We start from the raw sequence: 22,529 nt of genomic DNA, 5'->3' as shown, positions 1-22,529 counted from the left end.
TCCCAGCAATCTTTTTCTTCTCTCTGTGCTCTTTGCCGCCTCCTCTCTTTCTTATTCTTCACCAATGGCTTCGTCAAGAGCAGAAATCAAAGCCACGATTTCTTCCAGGCACGTTTTGATTACATAAGAAATTCAGGAACAGATCTCCCTCTATCTCTCTCTTTACCCAATTAGAACAATGCTACTGGTAGAAGGAATTCTGCCCTGGTCGGTGAGATATCTTCATGATTCAATTTCTGGCTTTAAATTTGAGCAATATTTAGGGTTTCATCTACCTCCGATTTCTAGGGTTTCATTCTATTTCCTTTTCTACTTAATTATCCTATATTCTAAATGCTGAAACTAAATTTGAACAATGCTCCACTACCTTCACAGTTGACTCATTCTGTGCCAATAAAAACTATCATTTCGATGAAGAAGACGACCATTACTATCATCCTGACGATCTTAACATCAACAGTTGTTTGTCTGAAGTGCTACTGATGATGTTGTTGCTGGTGATGGTGGTGTTAGTGAAGAGGAGGACTGGACCTACTGGTTTGCTTGATATTTTATGTTATTTGTTTATATTAATGTGGGATTTTAAATTGATAAGAAGATGTTTGGTAAGAAAAGTAGGAGATTCAGTGTGTTTACTTCAGTATAAAAAGATGGAAGAGGGAGGGAGGCTGAATGAAAGTTGATAGCATAAATTCAGAGTCATTCCAATCTCTTCTAGTCTTTAGTTACTTTAGCAATAATTCTGTTGTGCTTGAATTATATGAGTATGTTCATCTTTTCTTGTTCAACTTCTCCTTTTGTACTTCTTGCCTCTTTAGTTTGACCTATTTAGTTTTTTTTGTCGAAAGATTGACCTATTTAGTTTAGGAACCCTTCGGGTGTAGGGCGTTAAAAACTTTCCGCGAAATAGGAAGCGGATACCACCGTGAGAAGAGCATTTCTCTTATATTTCAACTCAACTAAACAACCACCATTTTCACGATGAATACTATGTATCAAGTATACCCTAAGAAAACAAAAACAAATGGAAAATGATAGTAAGAGGTGGAGGAGAGAGCCCCACAGAGCTGAGAGTTGAAAAATGAGACTGATGGGGGTGGATTTAGGGCTATTAACCTCGAATCTGACTGATAAGGTGTATCTTGGAGACCTTCATCCGGCTATTCATGTTCAGACCCCCGGATAACATTAATACTCGAATCCGCTAACACATGTTTGCAGTTTACATTATGCAAACACGTTTGCAAAACAGATTGTTGCAAACACGTTTGCAAAACAGAATGTTGCAAACACGTTTGCAAAACAGATTGTTGCAAACACGTTTGCATAACAGATTGTTGCAAACACGTTTGCATTACAGATTGTTGCAAACACGTTTGCATAACAGATTGTTGCAAACACGTTTGCATAACAGATTGTTGCAAACACGTTTGCATAACAGATTGTTGCAAACACGTTTGCATTACAGATTGTTGCAAACACGTTTGCATAACAGATTGTTGCAAACACGTTTGCAGAAAAACGTAAAGGAAAAAACACCGTTTTTTTCTAGTTTTTTTTTTTGAACAAAAAGTATTGAAAGTGGATCTTGTTAGAAAGCTAATGAAAAATCATTTCTAAATATATAATTTTTATAGAAATTCGACATTTCAAACAAAAGTTATATCGATTTAAAGTTTATAGAAAAATACAAGAAATTAGTTACACAAAATGACAAAAAAAGGTATTTTAGTATTTGTATACTTTTTTACCTGAATAATAATTTTCAAATGTTTTGTGCTTATCTACTCATTTTCAATATTATTTTGACCTTTCTAGTTATTACCTCTAAATAAAAATAATTTTGTCGGGCTTTAGACTCTATGTTGTTGGTGTTTTGGGGTTTAGGCCTCTTTAATTATTTGGTTAACTTAGGCGGTTATCGTGTTTATCACATCTTGAGGACGTACCGATGCCTCGTAATGACTAACGTATATTGTAATGGATTTCTCTAAAAGAAAAAAATTCATTTTGTCCTAAAGATAACAATTCCCTGAAATGGCCCCCTAAGATAGACCAGTCTCCAAAAGAGCTCCCTAGATCATATTTTTGTAAGATTTTTCTTATGACATCTATATTGTAATACAAATTATTGATTTTCAGGTACAGTTAGATTTCTAGCCTTTGTCCAATATTGTTAATAAAGAAAGAATGAGAAAAGGACACGAGACTTTCCCCGAACTTCTGTCCGGACACTAGCGGTGTGGCGAAAAATTCGGGAGCCCATTGCGAAAAATTCGGGAGCCCGTTGCGAAAAAAGTTGGAGGTCCTTTCTCTAATAACGTAAAAACGCAAATCTTTTTCTCCATTGTTGGTCCCCACCTGAGCCATCTGTATCATCAAACCGAGGTACATTTTTGGGAAGTATTAAGAGGTCCCGAAGGGACCCTTTAGCTACTGCTTTGAAGAGATATCTTGATATAATTCCAAGTTCGATCCTTTTGTCGATGATCTTGAGAAATTTTGACTTTTTAGGTTAGTGGAGTGAAAACGAGAAAAGATATCATGTTTCATCTCGCATAGCCCGTGATGTTCTTGCTATCCCGATCTCGATTGTTGCTTCCTAGTCTGCATTCTCTTTGGGTAAAAGAATTTCAGGCGATTATATGCGTAGTCTTACTCCGAAAATGTTAGAGTGAGTGTCGTGGTTGTCTTAAAAATGGGTGGAAACACCAATTTAGTGTTAATATGATGCAATTGGACCCCTTAAAGGATGGATTTCCAGAGTCAGTTTTCGGCAACCCAAGATCAATCTTTTGATTCTTTTTTATGCAAAAAAAAATATCTTTTAATTCTTTTTTTTATATAATTCTCCTTTTGCCTTTTCTTATGTATAATATTTTATGCAATCCATGTTTTTGTTGTATTTTATTTTTGTATTTTTTGTCTTAAGTTAATATTAATATTAATGGAGGAAATTCAATTTATTTTTTGTATGAAGCTTTTGTGCTCGGGTTGCCCGCAGTCCGACCCGCTCGCGTCCGCCAACGCCCGATCGGGCTCGCGGGTTGTAACGGGCTGCAAGCACTCCAATTGTGAGATCTGTCCGACTCGATATGCTCACTGAACTCTAATGGACATTAGAACTTTGAGCCCGTCCGACCCGAGTCTATGAAGAAATTGTTCGAGCCCGACCAGGCCCACCCAATTCCCACCCCTTGTTGGGCGGTTGGGCCTAGGTTGAAAAGCTTAACGGCATGACAATCTGATTGACACCATCAAATGTGCCCCTTCACAAGTGCAACCTTAAATACTGTGCCTGTGGCATCATTTGTACCGTAAGTCCAACTGAAAAACCCAGGCAGGCATTCGTCGTGGCATCATTTGCACCATAACTCCAACTGAAAACCCCAACAACAACAACAAGTGCAACCTCTCCTCTTTTTACACTGTGTCCCCTTGCACCATAATTTCAACTGAAAACGATCTTGAAAGTTGAAATCGCTCGTCTCTCTCTCTCTCTCTCTCTCTCTCTGTCTAGAACTGGCGAAGAAAGTATCTCTCCCCCTCCAAATTAGTTTCTCTGTCTTAATTGGTTTACTAGCATCAATGTTTGTTCAAAAGGTACATACATAAATCACTCATCTTATCAAACTTCTATTTCAAATTCTTAAGATTATTGATATTGATTTCAACCGCAGGCATGGAGAACAGCTGCTTTTGGTGTCTATGGATATCTCAATTTCATGAGATCGGGATTCTTGTATGTTTTTTTCTTTTTTACTTTCTTTTCTCTTTCCCAAGAGTAACAACAATAGGGTAATTGTTTTTTTTTTCTTTTGCTTTTGAATTTATTAGGGAGCACTCGAAGAAATTCAATGAAGAAGATATGAAAATACGAATTGATGGGAAGAATTGTGTAGTAACTGGTGCTAATTCTGGAATTGGTTATGCTGCTGCTGAGGCTCTTGCTTCTCGGTCTGTTGGTACTTTTTTCTCAAATTTAACTATGCCCTAATTGCGAGATCGTTTTAAAATGCCAATCCATCCTCCCTAAGTCTTTGAATTTAATCTACTAACAAAATTTAGTTGTACATGTAGCTGGATATGTGACTTAGAATTTTTGGAGTGACGTATATTTATTGAAGCCCTCAATGTGATCGTATGAAACCCTTAAACGAATTTGATGTGGACCCATTGGTGTTAAACTAGTTTAGAGGAGTGCCATGAAAATTTAGGACCTGCAAACGTCTAGCACTCGTGTCATGCTTTGCGAGATGGCATGCATGCGGGGAGGTGGATTGTCATTACTTACTCAAATGTATTCAGAGTAGAGGGTTGCTTACTGATGTTGTCATGTGTAACTTCAGAACGTAGCATAACAACCATTTAGTGTTTGCTACTTTGAACCTCAATACTTCATTCATTTAGAATCGGGTTTTAACAATCTTTAGCTCTAAACTCAAGAGTTTGATGAGAGAAAGGTGTTGTTGCGTAATCCTAAATCATCGGATGAGAGGATTGCACACAAAACCTTAAAAGCATCCCCAACAAAAAATATTGACCATACCAATATAAGAATGGACTCATGTGTAGCGGGGGGCTAGTGTGCGCTACAGAACTCCGCACTCTTTACATTTCCATCAATGTTTTCATTTACGTAAGAAGTTCAAATTTTGATTCACATTTGAAAACAAAGCGAGCAATAATGTTTGTTTCATGATTCAGTGGGGGAAACGTATATATGGTTTGTCGAAATAAGGATAGAGGAGAAGCTGCTGTTTACAAAGTTCAGTCGGTTACAGGAAACCAAAATGTGTATTTGGAGGTAAAATGATTCTCTTTCCATTTTCCCATATTTAGTACATTTCCTAAAAAGCTTATTTCATTTCAAGATTTTAGTTTTTTTGTATCTGACATTAGTTTATCGTCATAAGTATAATTGCATAAAGGAGTTAGTATTTGCCCCAGTATTATATTTTATAGTATTCCTTTGGGTTGTGGATCTTGTGATCTAATTCTATACCATGTGGAGTTCTATTTGCAGGTTTGTGATCTTTCATCTCTCAACGATATCAGGTCGTGCGCATCTAAATTTTCTTCAAATGAGCGACCTGTTCATATTTTGGTAAGCCCCTGTGTTAAATTTCACGATAATCGGAAAGATAAATTAAAATATTGACACGATAATTTGACGTGGATCGGTCGGATAATCCTGATGTACATCCACATAGAGTTATGGACGACTATTGTATTAATCACGACAATTGTCGGTTTGATTAGTTACATTGGTCAAACGTAAAATGGATAAAACTTTCTGAAAATCAAATTTATAGAGTAGATAATATCTATCTAATAATAGTATTAGATAATTACAAGAGATATTCTAAACAAATGAAAATATATCTTTTGAATCTTCAAATATCTTAGACTCTTCTTGATCGTTGGATCGTGTCTCTCGGTCCATCACTTTAATTACTTATGTATCTCATTACCCTTGGTGTAATCATTGAACATTGTTAACCATTCAATGTAGAATTGAAAAGTTCATTTAAATTAATTATAATGTTGTATTACGATTTACAGGCTTCCAATACTCATATTATTATAAACATTTCTTCAATGATTGAATCCAAGTCTTTATTATTACAAAATTACACATGGATTTATGCTATAGATACTAAAATTCGACCTTGACCGTGGCATGGTTTTCATAGATTTCGATCTCCTGTCAGATTTTATTTTCTTGTTTATATGATTTTAAGGGATTGAATAGAGTGTAAAGAATCAACATAAACAGAGCAAAATATTACATTCCTTTGGTGGCAATCGTATTCCAAATGAGTAATTGGGTTTTCTTTCCCATGATATTGCGAATGGGATGCCCCTATTTTTGTTAATTGTTGATTAAGATGACTCAAATTTGGCTATGTACTTGCAAGCTTTTATCGATTTTTTCGATGTTGCATTTTGGCAACAATGATCATATGCTACATTCTTGTTCATCTAGTAATCTAATTCTAAGACTGTTGAACTATTAAATTCTTACCATATACAAATTTGTGGCTAAAAAGTTCCCTTGCTTGTAGATTAACAACGCTGGTTTAATCGAGCCCAAACGAGTTACCACTTCAGAAGGGTGAATCTTCCACCTTAACCATTGCTTCAATTTATTCGTACATCCATATAATATTCAAATCAAAAGCATAGAAAATACTTGTTAGTGTAGTTTCTTTTGAAGAACTAACGTGTTCCCTTTTTTCATGCTTCAATCGTACTTTCCAGATTGGAGTTGAACTTTGCCGTAAACGTAGCAGGAACTTATGCTATAACAGAGCTTATGGTGCCATTATTGGAGAAAGCAGCACCTGATGCCCGAGTTATTACAGTCTCCTCTGGTGGAATGTACACATCTCCATTAACCACAGATTTACAAGTAAGCTTTGTTTCTTGTGTGCACTTCATGAACATTTTAAAGTTAACATTTGTAGGTCATTAGTCGAAACTGCTTCTTTCTCCTGTCTACGTGATAATCTGTATTTTTTTGTGTTACTGCAGTTCAGTGAGAGCAAGTTTGATGGGACAATGCAGTACGCCCGAAACAAACGAGTTCAGGTTATCATGCTTGACTATCTTAGGAAATACCGTACTATTATGATTTTGATTATGTCGGAAACATGGCCGGCCCTGGCCCAAAGCGAGCAAAGCCTCGCTTTGGGCCACAAAATTTTGGGGGCCACATTTTTATTTTCAACCTTAAGAAATGAGGGGTGCCTGTAAAACGAATTAACCAACTAAAACCCATTCTTAAATCCCACACAGGCCCACTTTTCTTCCGCATTTGAGTTTCACGGGGCGTGTTCCATTCCTTTTAGGAATGTTACTTACACTTTGGGCCAAAAATGTAGCCAACTATAGAATTTCCCCCATATGTAATCTAATACTCAAATTTACCCCAAAATTATAATTTCACTGATTAGGTCTTTTTCTTTTCGTTTTTTACTCTTTCTTTTCAAAGTATTTTCCTCATTAATATTTCTATGTTCAAAACTATATTAATGTTTAAAACATGACTCGTGTTGTAGAGAAATGTAAGTCGGTCATTTGTAGGTGTGTCTCACGAACACACATTGCTCTCACCTCTCTTTTTCTTTCTTTTTTCTCTCTTATGACTTATCCATCTCCACTTTATGTCTCTCTCCTCCCACTTTTTCTTTCATTCTCGAAAATTTATGGATTAATTCCTTGGCGAGGCTCTTAAGATTTTTTCAATAGGATTTATAATGCATGTTTGATCAATAATTTTTTGTATATATATATATACATACATTAAATTGAGTGGATTTTTCTATTGGTACTGGTTAAAAATCTTGTGAACACTTTTCAAACTTCAACTATTTGTCAAGCTATACAACTATGTGTTAACGTGTGCAAATGTGCGTGTAAATCTTGCATAAACATGACTTCTGCAAATTCATCCAAACTTATATACAAAATTCATGCTAAATGACTAATCAATCTTTAATGAAAAAAAATTTTGGCCAAAGTAATTTTGCAGTATATATAAAGTATAGGGCCACACTTAGATAATCCGCTTCGGGCCTCACAAAAGTCAGGGCCGGCCCTGGTCGGAAAGCGGTTTTCCGGGCATCTCGTAGAAAATTGATCATGTGAACTTACTTGGAAGTCCTTAATGGGTAATAATTTGAGATGGGGAGACCTGCAAAAAAGACACTCAGGCACTTAAGTCAGTCAAGTTTTGTAGGTTTAAGAAGTAATTTTTGTGAGAATATGTAAGAATCCCCCCTTTAGGGCATAGGTTTGAAAAGCGGTGACAAGGCAAAATTGAGATGATGCGGTGTGAGGATTCTGATGTGATAGAAGGCACGTGTTATGGTCGTTAGAGGATATTCTGATTGATTGCGAACCTTCTGACATTGACAGATCCTCTGACATAACGGTTCTTGTATAAAAAGTGGATCATTCTCGCTGTTTGACCTTCCACACTGTCGTTCTTTTCGAGCTGGCCAGAGCCTGAGGTGCCGAGTTGGCTTCTACAAACCTCCCTACTTTGCTTCTCATGTCAAAGCAGGGTTCAGGTGCAGAGCTTCCTCGGATCCACCCCTCCGTTTGCCTCGAGGCAGAGCAGAGCTCTAGGTGCCGAGCTGAGTTCTTCAGACCTCTTTACTCTGTTCTAAGGCTCAAGCAGGGCTCAGGGCCGAATTGACTTGGATCCACCCCTCGTTTGCCTAGAGGCAGAGGAGAGCTCAAGGTGCCAAGCTGTTTTTTGTGAACATCCTTACTCTATTCCATGGCTTAAACAGGGCTCGGGGCCGAATTGACTTGGATCCACCTCTTCGCTTACCTCCGGGCCAACAAGAGGTTCAAGGTGCCTAGGAGACTCATAGCGACCTTCCAACAATCTCCTTGGTTAGAGTTGGGCTCAGGTGGTAGGGCTCTCTTTGATCCCCTCCTGATGGCTCTCTCGAGGGTTTGTTTGTTGAGTATGCGATCACTGGCACGTTTGGCTTAAGTGAAACTGTTGACTTCTTGACTGGTCTAAGCTTACCAATATGTTTGTCATATGACCTACAAAATACTTGGGGACACCAGTATGCCACTAACCTTTGAACCCAGTTACGAAGTATACCTAAAAGATTATGTGAACACTACAACCTAAATCAGATCATGTTTTTCTCGTTTTTTCGCTAGGTGGCCTTAACTGAAAAATGGACAGAGCTGTACGGTACCCGAGGAATTGGATTCTACTCCATGCATCCTGGTTGGGCTGAGACACCAGGTGTCGCCAAAAGCTTGCCAGAATTTTCTGAAAGGCGAGAAAAGTCTTATTTAACACTACTTTTGGATATAAAATGTTCCATCTTTCATTTGCTAATTATCTGGTGTTTCCAGATTGGCAGGAAAGCTTAGAACAAGTGAAGAGGGTGCAGATACTATTGTTTGGTTAGCTTTGCAACCGAAGGAGAAACTAGTGTCTGGTGCTTTTTATTTTGACAGAGCCGAAGCACCTAAACACTTGCCGTTTGCAGGGACAAGCAGCTCTCATGCTGTTATCGACTCCATTGTTGAGAGTCTTCATTCCTTGTGTGGTTTCCCATAGCATTTTTGAATTAGGTAAGAAAAATATTAACCCACAATTTTAAATGTTTCGATATTTGAAGTTTCTGTTTTGTATTTTTTTGAATCCTTTATAGGCAAAGAAAGGTTAGTTTCCTAAAGAATCCCACTCTAGTGAAGGGATCAGGTGATATAATAACAGTGTTTATTTAGGTGGTGTTGCTTTTTTCCTGATTGTCTGAATGTTACTGGCCTGAGTCAGAATTTTTCTGAATCTCACAAATCTTAGTCCAATTTGTGATGACTAGTGACATAATAGTCATTTTTGACAGTTTCAGGCAATTGGGTCTTAATCAAAACTTACTTTATATTTGACTAAAATATGTTCAAAGCACCGTTCTAAACATTTGAAAATTGAGCGAGCTCAAATCTCGACACATATTATATCTGACATTGACAAAATAAATATAAACACCACCATATATAGTTGATACGAGTTCTTGTTCACTTATTATTTCAGATGAGCTACTGGTTAATGAATAAGTAAACTTGCTGTGCATGCCGATGGGATGGTTGCTGCTACTGGTTACTCATCTAGAGCACGGTAAATTCTTTTATGATTTTGCTGTTTGTTTGAATGACAACGTTATATGTAAACCTGAATAATAATGAGATAATAGTATTGATGTACATGTGTGCCATGAGTAAGTAGTGATTTTGGAAAGACAAATTGCACTGTTTCGGTGGTTAAGAGAAGTAAAGAAGATGATACGAAGGCGTTATATGATGTGTTGAGGTTTAATGGTCTGACCCGAACCACTGCTAAAATGCCCGTCCCTATCCCAGCAGATAAAGCACATTACATATTCCATTACTCTCTTAGGGATTGGCTGACTTACCCATTCAAGGACTTTAGTGTTCCAAAAAATGGGTACTATTGGGTCGAGTTAACTCGATAATAGAAATTTGTTGGCATTCTAGCCTTCTTTCTCGTACTTGAAATCCGAGACAACTCGGACTCCTATGCGAGAAGGACTCTCAGACGGAGTCCAAGCGTCTCCGACTTAAGAGTCTGAGCTTTCCAGACTTTAGAGCTTGAGATGGCTTGGACTCCCTGTCTGAGACTTCTTGGACTCCCCCGTCTGAGACGTCTTGGACTTAGAGTCCGGGATATGTTGGCAAGTCTGAGATTCAGGTGAACTCCTGGCCTCTCCCAAGAAAATTGTGTTCATCTCTATGTTGTCCGCCCAAAAGAGGTTTCACCTATATGGTTCCGACCAAATTTGAATTCACCTCTAGGTTCAAACTGAAATCAAATTTCATTCATGAAAGGAAGTTTCATATCGAGATTAGGAAACATTCACTTCAAGAGAGATGGCATGGGAGGTCGACTTGAGTATCCTAGAGGGGTTTTAAACCCTGCTCTGGTTTAGAGACAAACCAAGAGAACAAACTGAGACATCTCTAGTGAGATCTTTGCCCTGTGCCAAGGAACAAACAGTAAGGGGGATGTCTGCGAAAATTAGGTTGCCACCTTGAGTTTCGTACTGTCCCGAGGCACGAGAAGGTGGATCCTGGGCGAGGTTTACCTGACTTGGGCTCTAATCTGGTCAAAGACTCAAAGTATAGAGGTCAGTTAAGAAAAGCTCAGACCCTTTGAGCTCTAAATAGCTTAAACAAAACAAAATGACGTGAAGGTTTGAAAGAGCCAACGATCTGTTTTTCATACATGAATCGTTATATATCAAAAGATATGGCAGTGTCGGAAGATACGCGCTCATCAAATATTATCCTCTAAATGACAAACTGATATGTGGTCTCATCAAGACCGATGCCTTACCACCGTGTCATCTCAACCGAACATCAATGCAGATGAACTAAACCTATATAAGCATATCAGGTTTGCTCCAGAAAGGGATCGTAGGTCCATTTTCTAAACTTAAACTTCGAATTCATTTTCTTAAAACTGCAGAAAACACCTAAGTAACTTGAGCGTCGGCATGGTTTCTTTATTCATTTCAAACTGCTGTATCAAATTAATCAAGAGAATTTCATCATCTGACCTTAAGTATCGATCATGAAGAAGATAACTGCTTCTCGTTTGATTCCACGGTCTTTCTTATTTTTTATGAACTAATTCCACGGTCTTGTTATTGATCTTTTCTACTTTAGGTTTTCACCCTTCATTCTCACGTGAGAGATTTCAACAAAAAAAAATGATCACGTGAGAGAAAAATGTAATGATTTGATCTACTTTATTTTGAAACTCAGTGTCTAACTTCATGTGTGTCACATTACGAAAGGTCGCGGCTTTGGAGAATAAAGAAAATTCTCCGAGGAATAAAGACTAAAAGAGCATATTTACATTTTAGACCGAAAATTTACAAAGTTGTATCTTGCCCCCCTAATCTTCATCTTCCACTAAGTTTATCTTCTTCTTCTCTCTAAAAAAACCCTGATCCAAGAAACCTAATAGTAGTACTACAAATCAGAATCCCGAATAAATCAAGAGAAGAAGATTGAGGAATTTAAAGACCAGCGGGGTTCTTCTTCCATCAAATTCGTGTTGGAATGGATACTAAATCATTGTCAATCAACTCACCCAATTTTGATATAACATCACTTTGTAGGTTTCAAACTAATTGGATTTTTGAAGGTGTATGAGTATTACTTCTAAAACTCAATTTGTAACCCTAATTCCTCAATCTTCTTCTCTTGATTTATTAGGAATTTTGATTTGTAGTACTATTATTGAGTTTCTTGGATTAGGGTTTTTAGAGAGAAGAAGAAGAAGATAAACTTAATGGAAGATGAAGATTAGGGGGCAAGATACAACTTCGTAAATTTTTGGGTTAAAAGTAAATAAGCTCCCGTAGTCTTTATTCCCCGGAAAATTTTCTTTATTCCCCAAAGCCGTGGCCTTATGAAAATCCACATGGAGTTATTGATAATCGACATAATAACTCTAGATTGAGTGATCCAATGGTGTATTTGGATGACGGAATCATGAATCCGCGAATTCATGAGTCCTTCATGAATCTAAGTAATATTTTTCGGTGTGTTTGACGACTAATAAGAATCTTATGATTTATTATTATTTGAGTATTTTTAAACGTTTCTTTAAAAAAAAAAATATTGAAGAAACCTTGTTCTCGAAATTCTATTTTTCAAATATCGTTTCATTCGAGAACCTTCTGTTTTTTTTAAAAAAAAATTTCGAGAACCGTTTTTAAATTTTTTTTCATAAGTAATTATTTTAATCCAAAAATAGTTTTCCCCAAAAGTCGTTTTTTTCTCGAGAAAAAAAACAATTTCGAGAAAATGACTGATTTTTCCGTAAAAAAAAGGTTTGGAGGAAAAAAATTCAAAGAAAAATATGTTTTCGGGAAAAAATCGGATTTCAGGGGAAAAATAGTTTTCAAAAAGATCGGGTTTTGAAAAAAAAAACGCTTTTCGGAAAAAAAAAAACTTTTTTTGAAGGGAAAAATGATTTTTGAGAAAAAAACGATTTTTGAAAAAAATAATAATTTTGTAGAAGGAAATAATTTTTTGTTGATTTTAAGTTTGAAATCTAGATTCATTAAAATAGTAGGGGGTAGGGTGGGATTTTAGTCCAATACAAATTTTGGAATTAAGAATCCTTAGGATTCAAGAGTCCTAGGATTCTTGGTAGCCTAATAGACCAAGGATTCTTGAATCCTACCAAATCTCACTTTTGATAGGAATCCTACTTAGAAATCCTGCAACCAAACACAACATAAATGTATTTTCAGCCACATCAATGTTAGAACAGATATGACAAAGTATGTGAAATACTCTTGTATTGCAGTTTTCAATTTGTGAAGCTTTAAGGTTTCCAATTCAATATGATGACTAAAGACACTATAATCACAAAGTACGTGAAATACACAACTAACAATATCTTTATTAGCTCCTTCTCTTTTTCACATACAACTACTCTTTTTTTTTTTTTTGAGCCAAGGGAAAACATATTCCATTAATAAGTGACAAAGTCACAATGATACATAGATGATAATTCTTATTTCTCTCCTCTGAAAACTTCATGAGAGTTACATACCTTTAAATGCAAAGTGCCTCATGAAGGGAAAGAAATTGGACAAGACACAGACACAATGATCCTAAAGGTCGACAAGAAGATCCTATAGATCGTGAAAGGAGACCCTAAAGGTCTGACAAAAAAACTAAATTATTATACTAATAATATCACAACAAACAAAAGAAAAAACTAAATTTACATCTCGTCGCTTTCGCCGGAAATCCACCGATGTCGCCGGAAAACCGCTATTGTCGCCGGAAAACCGTCGCTAGAGAACTTCTTTCATCGTCGGAACACCCTCCAAGTTATAACGAAGAATAACCTTGATCTCTCCATGATGGAACTTCTTTACTATCAAATATTCTTTCAATCGATCGGCGTTATCATCTCTGTTTCTTCCGGCGTGCCTCTCCATTTTTTTTCCTACTTCAAATGATAAGGAAATGAATTTCTCATCCACCATGTTTTTGAACTAATCTTTGTAATGATTCATCTTCCGATCTAGATCTTTTCTTGTTGATGATGATGAAGCCATCGTTGTTGATGATGATGAAGAAAGGAAACCCTAACCCTAAAAATATTTAGAAAGAGGAGAGGGCTATTAAGTTGACGTGAATCAGATTCTACTTCTGTCAAAAGTTACTATAACTATTTATTAAAATGTAAAAAAGGAAAGAAATCCGACGAAGGGAGGACCCTTCGCCGGAGAAGCGACTAAGATCTGGAAGTGTTTTCTGAAAACGGTTACGGAGGAGAGAGAGAGAGAGAGAGAGAATACACTCACCGTATCCCACATACAACTACTCTGATCTAGTGAAGAACCACCAAATTGCTAACACTAACAACAATTAACAAACAATAGCTTAGCAACAAAAATTACTATAGTGAGGTTTCTTTTTCTCATTCCACCAAAATCAGATTAGAAGGTTGACTACAAAGTCTCCCAGCCTTTTACACGTAGTTGTCGATATTTTATAAGAACCAGTTTAGCTCTTCTACACAAACACGAGATAAAATTTAAGAAAGTAAAGGGGAAAGATTGAACTCGAAAGTTGACAAAGAACATGATTTATTGGCTAAAAGGTATTTTCAAAGATACAAAATGACCTAAAATATAATTACATGTAATATTTCAAACTAAATAGGCTGACGCAGTTTAGATTTTACTCAAAAAATCATCGAGGAAGAGACGCGCTTCTCTGTCTTCTTAAGCCAAAATACATATATGGGTAATTGATTTATAACAAATTAACACATGCATAATAAAAATGTTGATCCATTTACCAATTCTCTCTACAATAATATTGTCAAAACAATCAATGATACCAACAAAGTACTTGTTATAGTCATTAAGTCGACGACTCTGTTTCCAGCATTTACGATCTGTATAGGAAATAAGCAACCATTAGTAGAAGCATTTTTAGTAGTTAACTTGGCAGAACCATGGAAATCACAAGCTTGAACATCTTGATCTTGCATTTGGAAATACATATTAAAAGCATATGATATCCTCTCAAATGAATCTAAATTACTGCATGAACATCCATCTCCTAATGCAGTACAATCTCCCAATGAACAAGCATAGTTCATGTCCTCTGGTATAGTACTCATATCATTTGATTTCTCTTTGTCAAAAACACACCATTGTTTAGGTAAGTACTCAACTCCTTTGGCTGGTTTCAAGTACTTTTCTTGACCTTGGCCTGTTAAGTCCATAGGAAATTTAGGCTTTCCGTCGTAACGGAAAAGCCCCCAATGTCGTTCGAACGGTCCCGGAGCAATACTCTTAATATCTTCATCAAGTAAACTGAAAAGATAAATATCCAAATGACCAGGTCTAAGTGGAGTTCCTTTCTTATTTGCCAACTTTTTTAAGAGCCCATTATAGAATTTTTTAGCTAGGTTAATATTAGCATTCTTATCTCCATCTGTAGGCCAACCAACTTCTCCTACAACAATCTTTAGGTCAGGAACACCAGCTTTCTTCAAAGCATAAACAAGTGTATCATAATTCGCATCGAAAACATTATCGTAATGATAATTATTATCATCGATAGTTTTGCCTCCGCCATCAAAGAAGGTGAAATCGAAAGGAAAGTTTGCGTTTTGGTAGAGACTAAGAAATGGGTAGATGTTAACAACAAAAGGTGCTTTATTGCTGTGGAGGAATTTAACAATTTTCGTCATTAGATCATTAATGTCGGGTCGAAATCTTCCTTGTGAGGGTTTATCACCTTCGTATACGTCGGCGTTTAGTGGGGTAGTAGCTTTAATCTTGTCTCCATAACCAGCTTCATCAAGGGCTTTCTGAATGTTTTGTAATGCTGGGAATAATGTCTTCATGAAACTACCATTGTAACTCTTTAGGAATGGCTCATTTCCAACAGCTACATACCTTCAATGTTCATTCACGATAACGCGTTCATTAATCAAATATTCATTATAACTGAAACCGCTTATAAAATACAATAAAGTTCTAGTCTCTAGCAGGTCCGGTGATGAGAATGTGGAACCCGAACGAGTAACCCTAGACACACATAGGCCATGTTTGATTGGTAGTTATGTAATGTGATTCTTCCACATCACACCAACTTCAGCATGGGCAAAGCCCCATAAGTTTTAAAAGGGGATTGAGTTGATGGCAGACATTGGATATTATACTATACTTTCCATTTTTGTTTCGTTTTTATCTATTTAGACAGTTCTAACCCGTAAACAACATTCGAGGCCAACTATGACTTGAAAGGTCACATTGCCCGCCCTAATTGGTCCGTTTGTTTCTCACGACCGGACCAACCAGGGCCAAAACGTCACCTTCCAGACCGTGGTCGACCTCGAAAGTTGGGCCATTTATCGTTTTCTTTGTTATAAATTTGAACTAACAAAATGTGCTTACTTGATCTTGACACCTCCATCATACATATGAATAGAAATATTTTGCTTGACCCAATCTTTAGCATGATCATAATTACCACTAAAATGGCTCAACTTATCATTAGGAATAGCAACCATGACTTCAAGATCAGTCCCAGCAAATGCAGAGACAGTCCAAGAATCCGATTCAAACAATTTCACCTTTTTAATTCCATTCTCCTTTATCATATCAACCACTGTTGATGGCAACATTTGATGAGTTGCCATTCCTCCCCAATTCACACCCAAACTCACAATTCCTGATCCATCTATTCCTCTGATTGTAATGGCTGACAAAACCCATAAGATGAATATGCAATAGGATTGAGGAGTTGGGGTCTCGGCTCGTCCCATGATGGCTGGCTCGAGCCCCCTTGTTTTAGACAAGAAAAAACAGAGATTGAAATCTAGAGATAGAGAGAGAATGATCTTGGAAATTAGTAGATGCCCATGAAAATTGAAGATGAAAAAACATATGGGTAAGAGTAATTCTGTTGTTATTTGCTGAAAAGAAGGCTATTGTAATGGAGATCCATTTCATTTATTAGCAATCTTTTGACATTTTAATTTTTCTTCCTTCTTTTTTGGATCACCAATAATTTTTCACACAATAAATTTTGATATTCTTCATTTAGTTATTATTTTTTTTTAATAAATTCTTCATTTTTTACACCAATAATTTTTCACACAATAAATTTTGATATTCTTCATTTAGTTATTATTTTTTTTTAATAAATTCTTCATTTTTTTTTGATGAAGAAATAAATTCTTCATTTAGTTATTGTAGTTTCACAAAATGATTTTTTTTTTCAAATATTATTGAGATTTCGGCCTAGTTTCCTATTAAATTTTGAATTTTTAAATTATATATTTTTTTCTTTTTTTCGGAAAGGAAATTTCATTTGATTCATTAATTAAATTTTTTTTTTTAAGAAAAGAACTTCATTTCATTCATTAATGTGTAATTTTAACTTGTGCTTGAAATTCTTCATCAAAAAAAAAAAAACTTGTGCTTGAAATCTTTTTTTTATTCTGATTTTGTTTTTAGGTTGTTTTGTATATATCTTTTGCTCAAAACATAACCCTGTGTATCTGTAATGGGTGAAGCACAACTGACCCCATCTCTCTCTATCTAACACTTCCCCCTGCAAGTTCAAGTTTGAGTTTCTCATCTTGATTTGTGTTTCTCTCCAAAAATAATCCTTTGTATTAGTAGACTTTCAGTAGGTATTTTCTTATGCCTTCACCAAGATATCTCACCTAAACTAAATATTGGTGGATAAAACCCTTTTTCACTAACCTCTCTATAATTAAAGAAGTTGCAGGCCACCATGGAGGGCTTGATAAGGAGGACATTATTAATCCACATAATACAACATGAGATTGAAAATCGTATCGAAACTATGAAACAAGCCTGAAACCATATATAAAGTTGTGGAACCCTAAGATCATCTCCAATGCAACACTCAAACTTTAAATCTTAGAGTGTCACATAGGAGCTTTTAGAGTTTCTCTTCAAAAATCATTTTCAATACAAAATTCGACTTCGATCTCTAAAATGATGTGTCGAGATTTAATTCAGAGTGTCCTTTTAAGGATCTTTAAGATTAATATAAGCAAATCAATTAATTTTACGGTCAAAATATAAGCTTTAGAGTTTCTCTTGAGTGTTGCAATGGAGAAGGTTTTCTAACAGAGTATCTCTAAATGGACATGTAGGAAAGAGTTCCTTTAAAGATCCTTTTTTCATACTTGACATCTTGGATTTCTAGAGTTTTTCTTGAGTCTTGCAATGGAGATGCTCTAATACTTTGGAAGATGAAGTTGAGGTTTGATTTCTGCTTGTTGAATGTCTAGATATCTGATTCGTTTTGGTTCAGATATTTTTTTTTTCCTATTCCAAGGACAGATTGATGAAGAAATCGATCAAGAGTATTTGACAAAATTAAGTAGAGAAGAAATTTAGCAAACTGAGTTTGCTTGATTCTACAAATCACATAGTATTTTACAAATCGAGTTGTAGTCTGCAAACCTAGATGGCATTCTTCAAATCGAGTTTACAAAATCTACAATTGCGATCGCATTCTGCAAATCAAATTTCTAATTTACATTCATCAATCCGAATTTATAGGAGTGACAAAAGTCCGTTTACAAGGATTATAAACGTTGTTTGCAGAAAAATCATAAAAAAACATTGTTTTTTGAAATATTAAATTGGATCTTGTTAAAACGATAACGAAAAACCTTTTTAAGTTTGTATGCTTTACCGAATCGAGACAGATAACGAAAAATTATACAATATGCACTGAAAGTATAAAAAAAAAATTAAAAATTAACTACACAAAAAGAATAGTTAAATACCTGTGTTTCTAATAATAATAATAATAATAATTTTACTAATTTTGATATTATTTTGACTCTCAAGTAGCTAAACTCTATTAAAAAAAGAAAAAAAAATGAGAGAATGTCAGGTCACAATCCCTTTCTCTCTTCAAATCTCAGCCCGCCACATACTCGGACTGGAATTGGGCCGGACTTGCGGCTGTGCATTATATAAGTGTTATTTTAAAAATAGCCCAAGTCTTTTTAGGTAGCATAACTTTTGCAACAAATATACACAAAAGATAGCATAAACTTATTGGCTTCCTTCTCGTCAAAAAAACTTATTGGCTTCCTTTTCCAAAAAAAAAAATCTTATTGGCTTCCACTCATAGTCCTCTTGAACAACCCCCCACCATGATATGATTCATCTATTTCAACAAACTTTTTCCGGAAGTGGGTCACACAACCATCACCACGCATGATTATTCCACGTTGGAAAAGCACCACCTATCTTCTCTCAACATCCCACCACATGGGTTTGTCAATTCAGTCTTTGTCCCCCCAAGTTACCCAATTATGTTACATCACCCATTCTCCACCGTTTATTTACAACTAGTTAGTTCTCTTTGATAAAAAGACGCATCTCTAGTTTGTGTGCTAAGGGGTGTAGTCAAGACTTTGGTGGACGTTCATAGATTCTGTGTTCATGTATAATTTTTGGGTGAAAATAAATTTTTTTTGGTTCTTACAAACACTACCCAAGTTTTTATTGTCTTCTTCCTTTCAACCAACATCAACTCAGGCGACTTCTACAATACTCTGGCGATCTCCACCATTAATACCGACTAACTCCACCTTCAAACCGACCATCTCCTCTTTTTCTCTCTTTCTTTCCTTCTCTTTTTTCTTTTTCCTCTTTCTTCCTCCTTCCTTCAAACAAGACGAGATTCCGGCGAAGGGCTCTCCCCTTCGCCGGATTTAAGAGAGAAAGAGAAAGAAGAGAGGAAGAAAGAAGAGAGGGAGAAAGAGAGAGAAGGAGGGAGAGAGAAAAGGAGGGAGAGAGAAAGAGGAGAGAGAACAGGCAAAAAGTGTCGTTGCCCGTTAGCTTAACTCCGACCGGTGACTTTCTTCCGGCGAATTCAAGGTTGTGTTTGGGAGATAGCTTTTAAGTTTTTCCCCATCTTCCCCGGAAACTTTTCCGCTTTCCCCCAAAACGGTGGCCATTTCTTTCATAATAGAAAGTTCATGAACTTTTCATTTGGACATTTCAAATATCTTAAAACATTTTGCCTTAAAACAATGTTCTTTTTTCACATGAAATCGTCTTCACATTCTTTTGATTTAACTGCTACAGTCTTTATTTCTCCTACCTAGATCTTCATCTTTGCTCATTTTTTCATCTTCAACAACCAATCATGGGTGTCGGCATTGAACAATGCTTTGTTCTTTCGTTCTCGTTGTCTCTCTGTGTTGCGTCTTAATTTAGAGATGAATATCAAACTTTTCTCTCATCTACACCAATCATCTTGAGGTTTACCAAAGTAAAATGGAAGAGAGATGAGGTGGATTTAAGTGCTATGAAGATTTTTTATTTTTTTGAATTATTCCATTTTGAGATTTATGAGGCTAAAAAAGCGAGTTAGTCACAAATTGTGAGCCAAAACAGATTCAACCCGGAAAGACAATTAAGGAGATCCAGTTCATGTATAATTTCATTCAGAATGAAGTGTCCATGAACTTTTGGTTTGGACATTTCAAATATCTTGAAAGATTTTGCCTTAAAACAATGTTATTTTTTCACATGTAATCGTTGTCAACAACCCTTAGTTGGAGCAGTAAGAAGTATAACCTTCCACTTTTGAGGTCAAGAGTTCGAGGCACACGCTGAACAATTCAAAAAATAAAAAAGAGATCCAACAAAATAAAAGAATTGTAGTTATCGTCATTTTTCAGTTAATGCTTCAGAAGGAAAAAAAAAGAGGCATTATGGTACTCCCCATAAACTAGTAGACTACACGGAAAACTAGTCTTAAATTAGGGGGCTAAACGGAAAATAATCCTATATATATTTATATGTGACTCGCAAAAAACAAATTGTCATGTTCTTTAGGGAAGAATTCTCAGTACTTGCTTTTCTTTATGAGAGTAGTGATCATGGAGAAGAGTAGATCATTTACTGAATACTACTCAACATCAAATTCCAGTGGAGATTTTGAAGATCAGCCAAATACTTACAACTTCAACGGTCCGAGTCTGAAAGGCGATCGTTTCACTGCGTCAAACGATCCAGAGCTGAAGAGAAAAAAGCGAGTAGCATCGTATAATACGTACACGATGGAAGGTAAGATAAAATCAACAGCAAGGAACAGTTTTAAATGGATCAAGACCAAGTTCATGGGTTCTTCCTAAATTTACAATATCACATTATATTTCTTTTCTTCTGTCACCAAAATTGTAGTTAATTACTTCTTGTTGTTGTGTGTTGGTCTTGTGTTTGTTTGAGGATCTTTTTCTCTGGTGATCTAAAACATATGACTGAGTTTTTCTAGATGTTAATATGTCAGTGACAGAGAGAAAGAGAGAGATCTTGTCATAGTATATTTAGGGTTTGCATATGTGAAATATGAATACATGATATGCATCATATTCAGAATTAATTTGTGGGAAGTTGATCATCCTGTAAGTTCTTTAACAAAAAAAAAATTCCAGTAAGTTTACTTCTTCTTTGTATTCCATTTTAGGGTCCCACCAATTTAAAGAAAATTAAAAAGTGATCTTTTTCAGTCATGATATTCGGCATCAAATTATGGTTGGGTTAAATGCTTGTCTAGACGGAATCAACTTGGACTATTGAAGGGCTTTGTCACTAGTGGGGTCCGACCACCGTGTCGGTCCATTTCAGAGACGCTACCTGTCGTCACGGGCCTGTCGAAGCGTGGTGAGCCTGGGATTCACGGGTCCCAGACCCATCAGGCCCGACCCCAACCCCAGTGAATAGTGATACACCCCGACACGGTATGTACATGACGCATATTTGTGGAACGACACAGGTCAGGCACAGGAGCAACCCATGCACGTGCTAGTCATTATAAACCGCCACACCCCAAAAAATTGGTTAGGTTTACATAAACCCAACCCTTGTTACCTCATTTTATTTATGAGATGTGGTACTAAAATTTCCTTGAGAAATTACTTCTGCCCAGGTATTTTACCTAATAATGTATTTGGTTAAGTACTTAAAACTTCACACTAATACCTACTTGAGAGATGAGGCAATATAAAATAGTCTCTTGATAAACATAGTTTATATCACTTGTATTCCATACTGAATTTGTCAAACAAAGTTAGACTCTATTTTTCATGAAAAAAAATTCATGATATTATTATGGGTATTTGACGTGGGAATATTCCTTTTTTATGTACTTAGTCACAATTATGACCAAACACATTTCAATAGCCTTTATACATTTTTCAAAAGATATTTTATACACATTTCAATAGCCTTTATACCAAGCATGCTTGATATTTTATTGACTTAATCATGAGTCCTATTAAAGATATGATGCAGAGAGATTTTCAAAAGATCTTCTGAAAATCTTAGATATCATAAAATCAAGTTATTTTAGTAGTTTCCTATTTTATTTAAGATTTTCAGACTAAATAAAGGGTCTGTGGGTATATAGACCAAAATAATGTTCAAAAAGGGTTTAGGGTCCCATCTTGTCAAAAAAATGGATTTTTAGTCCTTTTGCTCTTGGGTCTAAAAACTCATACTATCTATACAACAATTCCATCCGTGTCCCAAACCATTTTCGCGGGATTTTAAATTGTGGGGTCGGACCGAAAATTCCAACAGCTTAATTAACCGTGAATTTTGGATAAATTATAGGAAACAAAATCTAAACTTTCCCAAATCGAAACGTTTCCGAAAACCCTAACCTAAATCTTCGAAATACCATTACCAGAAACTAATCAAACGCAGAAACTAATCAAACGCTGAAAAGAAGGAAATCAAATTTGGGCGTGATTTGGGAGATTTATTAGCAAAAAACGGATGGAAACAAATCGTATTTTCTCTCACCTCTAAACAGATTTAGAAATTAAATTTATCTTCTCTCTCTAAACTTTCAGATTTGGAAAGAGTATATTTTCTAAAATCAATTTAGCGTGATTTGGGGGT

General features: G+C 35.9%; 2 protein-coding genes and 1 long non-coding RNA gene across 3 annotated transcripts; 2 read left to right on the top strand and 1 right to left on the bottom strand.

The window, feature by feature from the left end:
- Positions 1-3: 3 nt before the first annotated feature.
- On the top strand, positions 4-788 carry LOC147551984 (uncharacterized). The gene is made up of 2 exons (XR_015238050.1): positions 4-211; positions 376-788. It is a non-coding gene; the product is annotated as an uncharacterized LOC147551984 (long non-coding RNA).
- Positions 789-3,294: 2,506 nt separating this feature from the next.
- Positions 3,295-9,787, top strand: LOC147551983 (NAD(P)-binding Rossmann-fold superfamily protein). Its single transcript, XM_086666090.1, has 11 exons — positions 3,295-3,603; positions 3,681-3,742; positions 3,838-3,957; positions 4,708-4,807; positions 5,027-5,107; positions 6,069-6,118; positions 6,265-6,415; positions 6,538-6,594; positions 8,692-8,813; positions 8,893-9,114; positions 9,578-9,787. Exons 1-10 carry the CDS (start codon positions 3,589-3,591, stop codon positions 9,098-9,100), a joined length of 966 nt encoding a protein of 321 aa, XP_086522216.1. The 5' UTR covers positions 3,295-3,588; the 3' UTR covers positions 9,101-9,114; positions 9,578-9,787.
- A 4,583-nt stretch (positions 9,788-14,370) lies between these two features.
- Positions 14,371-16,636, bottom strand: LOC147551982 (glucan endo-1,3-beta-glucosidase 8-like). Its single transcript, XM_086666087.1, has 2 exons — positions 16,011-16,636; positions 14,371-15,509 (listed from the first exon to the last, which is right to left on the bottom strand). Exons 1-2 carry the CDS (start codon positions 16,379-16,381, stop codon positions 14,408-14,410), a joined length of 1,473 nt encoding a protein of 490 aa, XP_086522213.1. The 5' UTR covers positions 16,382-16,636; the 3' UTR covers positions 14,371-14,407.
- Between the last annotated feature and the right edge of the window lie 5,893 nt (positions 16,637-22,529).

The sequence above is a fragment of the Eschscholzia californica genome, unplaced genomic scaffold (assembly GCF_041429995.1).
Source record: "Eschscholzia californica isolate CP2 unplaced genomic scaffold, dmEscCali1.0.p SCAF_3, whole genome shotgun sequence".
Classification (NCBI taxonomy): domain Eukaryota; kingdom Viridiplantae; phylum Streptophyta; class Magnoliopsida; order Ranunculales; family Papaveraceae; genus Eschscholzia; species Eschscholzia californica.
This window is presented reverse-complemented; position numbering and strand designations above follow the sequence as displayed.